General features: G+C 32.3%; 1 protein-coding gene across 1 annotated transcript; it reads left to right on the top strand.

Moving 5' to 3' along the window:
* The first annotated feature begins 1,025 nt into the window (after positions 1-1,025).
* Positions 1,026-4,620, top strand: LOC145001318 (putative plant SNARE 13). The gene is made up of 9 exons (XM_078960692.1): positions 1,026-1,489; positions 2,695-2,787; positions 2,892-2,985; positions 3,069-3,106; positions 3,209-3,306; positions 3,395-3,531; positions 3,598-3,690; positions 3,821-3,895; positions 4,234-4,620. Exons 1-9 carry the CDS (start codon positions 1,410-1,412, stop codon positions 4,345-4,347), a joined length of 822 nt encoding a protein of 273 aa, XP_078816818.1. The 5' UTR covers positions 1,026-1,409; the 3' UTR covers positions 4,348-4,620.
* The last annotated feature ends 238 nt before the right edge of the window (positions 4,621-4,858 follow it).

Below are 4,858 nucleotides of genomic sequence, written 5' to 3'. Positions count from 1 at the left end.
GGTTTCAATTCCAAGAAACTTATCTCCGTTTAAACGAAATTATACCTTTAAATATTCAAAATTAACTTAAAAATATTTCTCATATATAATTTGGGGGCCAGGATCCTCAAATCCTATTCAGGACCCAGATCTCAAAGATATATGAGGATCCCTAAACATATTCCAGGATCTTGACTATTATTATTATTTCTTAATATAATTTACTGGATATATGCCTTTCTTATTTCTCACATGCTATATGTTTTGCTTATTTCTCACATGTGAAGAAATAGTCAATATATGACTCATTCTCAACGAAAAAACTTTTTAATCAGGCAGAAGACCCAGAAATACCAAGTCAAACCAACATGTTCATATTTATTCGAGAGGATCCCAGAAATATCGGACTTATGGTTGCTTAGACTAGACAATAAATACACATGTACAATGCACACGACACACAACTAGACTTGGTGTAACATTTGTACTCATTTACATACTTTCATTTCTGTAATTCATATTTCAATCAATAAAATTAAACAATGCATATGATTATTATCACATTCCAAGGTTTTGTGTCGAAGATCCTAACAATGATCGATGATTTTCCTTATAAATCACGTGTGCAACATTGTTCTAATTTCGTTAATTACTTCAACTACAACACTACAACCTCTCATTCATTTTGGTTGATATTCATTTGATTGATTTTTGACCAAAACAACAACATAATTAGTCAGATATAAAACTAAACATTCCAAACAAACTCAATCAAAACTTCTGATTTAGTTAACAACTATCAAACAACCCTTATCCAATATTTATTATTTATTATTGGTCATTTGTGTCTAAAAACTTATTAAAATTGAATGAAGACAATGTAGAACTTAAAATTTGATAATTATTTCTTTTTTATATAACACCATGTTTAACAAAAGTTCATATAATAATGTAACGAATTTATGTTTTGCCAAGCTAAAAATAAAGATTATGAAAGAGAAGAAAGTCAAATCATGAAAAATACCAAATATGCCAAAACCCTATATTTCAATTTGTATGGCGACTTTACAGATGGACACAGCGATTACAGGCTAACCCCTCTCTCCCTCTCTCCTATCACACTCTTCTTCCCTTCCCCCCAATCTGTTTTTGTGAAACCCTAGGAAGACATACCTACATCTACATGCTTGCCCTGTAATCTCTGTCATTCTTGTTTTCTCAAAAATTCCCATACGGATTTTTAACTTGTTCATCACAGAAATACCAACAAGATACTTCCCCCGATTTATATTATTGTATTTTATTTTATTTGGTATGGTGAAGTGGGGTAGACAAGAATACAATGTTACGCTGTAACGATCTTGGAAATTGACGTTCAGGGTTTCTTTCAAGGCTGTGAATTGAATTTCTAACTGGAGTAGGTCTTAACAATGGCGAATCCGGATTTGCAAATGAATGTTCAAATGGAGCAGATCCATGGAGAAATTCGTGACAATTTTCGAGCCCTCGCGTATGTTCAACATCATTTATGTTTCCTTTTTTTTTTTTTTTTTTTTTTCTTTGTAATCCCTGTAGACGTTAATAAGAACTATCGATCTTTGTTCGTTTGGTTTTCGATTGAAATTTTAGTGTTTGTGAGGACACTGGAACTCTCAACTTATTGTGCTTCAGTTTCAGTTCCAACCCGTGGAATTTGAGCTCCAAAACATGGGTGAATCACTTTAGTCTCTACGTTTAAAGATGTGATTTTCCGTCTCATATGATATGGTACACAATTAACAGTCGTAAATTACAGGCTAAAAGTAGTAATTTTAGAATCAGATATTTCCCCAAGGCTAGGTCTAGGAGGTCTAACTGTAGGGTGAAAAAAGTTTCTGTTTTTAAGTTTTTTTTTTTTTTTGGAATCTACAAGTTGTACTGTGGGAGTTGATGTTAGTAAACTCATCTAAAATCATAGAAGAACAGACTTTATATCCAGCATATGTCAGCATCATATTAGGCTAGACTTTAATGTTAGATTTTCATGTAGTGTTTTTTTTGCTCGAGACAACTTATTTTAGTGTCATGAAGCCATTTTAGGTAAAATTGGATTTTATATGAGTGTCCGGTGGTGCAGACTGCTGAGTGCACGCTTGTTTTGGCTCTCTCTCAAGATTAGTTGTAGAACATACTACCAATGATGAGAATATGGTATTTTATTTTTAGTTTTGTGTCTCAAACTTGAAGTTCCATTCTTTTGGATTATCCTGCTACCATATTAGGGTCTAATTATTGTAATGCAAGTGAGAACAAACATAAACAACCCAGTCGATAATCTGAACTTGCCCAGTTTCTAACAGAGTACTAAGTGATGCTATTCTTGTACTAGATTCTTTATTGGTTCATTTGTTCTCTAAAACTTTTTATGGAAAGCTTAAAACACACATGCATATAGCATATAGCCATATTGGCATCCACATTTGACCATATCTGTGATGTATGGTATGCTTGAGCATCCTTAGAACCCACATGATCATCTGGCTATGATGTGACCTTATGCTTACTTATCAATTGTTTCATTCTGAGATTTACAAAAAGTTGAGATATCATCACGTACACTTCCTTTTTGATTTTTCACTTATTATGAATTTTGTTTTCCAAGTTTACTCTATTTACTTGAAACTATGATGACTGTGATATTGTGATGATTAATTATTAAATTTGTGTTGGGTTCAGAACTGGGTTTCAGAAACTGGACAAGATTAAAGACTCCACCAGACAAAGTAAACAATTGGAGGATCTTACAGGAAAGATGAGGGAGTGTAAAAGGTATACAGAAAGTGTAACTAAAGTTCCATGGTTCAATCTTTAAAACTGATGCATACTATTACTGACTTTAAACAAACCATACACTTGTATTTGTTTTGTTTAAGGTTGATCAAAGAGTTTGACCGTGAAATCAAAGAGGAGGAAAGTAAAAATCCTCCAGAAGTCAGCAAGAAACTGAATGATGAGAAGCAATCGATGGTAACTTTATTTTAGCTTTCAATATAATATACAAAGAAAAAGAAAAATCTCATTTTACAAAACGATTCTGTGTTTGCTTGCAGATCAAAGAGTTAAACTCATATGTGGCCTTGAGAAAGACGTAAGCCCATTTATGTTCTGTTCTCAAACATACATCTGATGATTTCAATTTTCATTTAATTATTATTATTATTATTATTTTTTTTGTAAAATGAAATCCCAGATACCAAAGCACTCTTGGAAATAAAAGGGTTGAACTTTTTGACATGGGAGCAGGTGGTAGTGAGCCCGTGGCTGACGAGAATGCTCAGGTGGCATCAGGTGAAGGAATATAACAAACAAAGTTGTTTTAATTAATTAATTAATTTAAAAAATAAAAATAGGTGAGTGATTTTATTTGGTGTGTTAGAAATGTCGAATCAAGAGCTTGTTCAAGCTGGCATGCAAACAATGAATGAGACTGATCAGGCCATTGAACGATCCAAACAGGTTGTTCAACAAACAGTTGAAGTGGGAACCCAAACTGCTGCTAATTTGAAAGGCCAAGTAAGTACATTTTTTTTTTTAAATATTTATATTATATTCCCTAATTACTCTTGAATAATTTTTCAGACTGATCAAATGGGTCGAATCGTGAATGAACTTGACACGATTCAATTCTCAATTAAAAAGGCATCTCAGCTTGTGAAGGAGATAGGACGCCAGGTTTTCTCCACAAAAACAAAAACATATACTATATATATATATATATATATATATATATATATATATATATATATATATATGTTTTTGATCTTGTTTACTAAAATAAAACATATTATATGTTTTTGGACAGGTGGCAACGGATAAATGCATCATGCTATTTCTATTTCTTATCGTGTGTGGGGTGATTGCTATTATTGTCGTGAAGGTAATTCTAGCCTTACATAATTGGGAAAATTGCTGACATTAATATGCTCAATGTACTTTAACCTGTAACAGGAACATACTTGCATATTTTTACCAATATGGGCATTGTACTTTATTTGCTACGAATTGCCATTATTGGTAAAGAAATATATATAAGTATGTTATGTTGATATTTTGCAGTTAAGAGTCGTTTCTATGCTTCTGCTATTATTATTTGTAAAGAAAAATGTAAATGTATTGCTATAATTGGTAAAAAGTAAAGTGCATTGTTTATACTGATAAAAAAGAGTGAAATTTATTGCTAATAATTAATTGTTTGATGAATTAATTGATTATTAGATTGTGAATCCCAACAACAAAGACATAAAAGACATACCGGGGTTGGCTCCTCCGGCTCCTGCTTCAAGGAGATTATTGTATGTAAGGAGGTTTGCAGAAGAAGACCATTTTTGATTGGCTCCTGCTTCAAGGAGATGAGATGAAATATGATATGATGATTGTTTTAATGCTGATATGTATTGTGTGCATGTGTATTTTTTTTTTCTTCTTCTTATTATTATTATTATAAGAGATGTGCATATCGTTCGAACACTTCATGTTTCTCCTGTAAATGGTGATGGTTGCTTGTTTGCTTGGTTGGCTGTGTGTTGTTTTTTATATGGTGACAACCATCCTTCAACATTGTACCCCTTCAGTTATGTTGCATTATCTTTTTACTCTTCAAAACTTCGGTTCTCAAGTAATGTATCAATATATGAAATCCTACATCCGTTGATTCATTTGTCATTTAGTATACACTCGTGCATAACAACTTGAAGGAAAGTCGGCTGTTTACCTTCAAAACCAGATATATGAATATTGCCATATAAAATGTGCATGTTTAGGATACCTCATTTTATCTTCTTTCCACATCATATCCAAAGCTTCAAAGCTCTAATATACAGTTGGATAAACAATTACTAAG

Source organism: Lactuca saligna, chromosome 6 (genome assembly GCF_052625555.1).
Source record: "Lactuca saligna cultivar CGN05327 chromosome 6, ASM5262555v1, whole genome shotgun sequence".
Lineage (NCBI taxonomy): Eukaryota > Viridiplantae > Streptophyta > Magnoliopsida > Asterales > Asteraceae > Lactuca > Lactuca saligna.
This window is presented reverse-complemented; position numbering and strand designations above follow the sequence as displayed.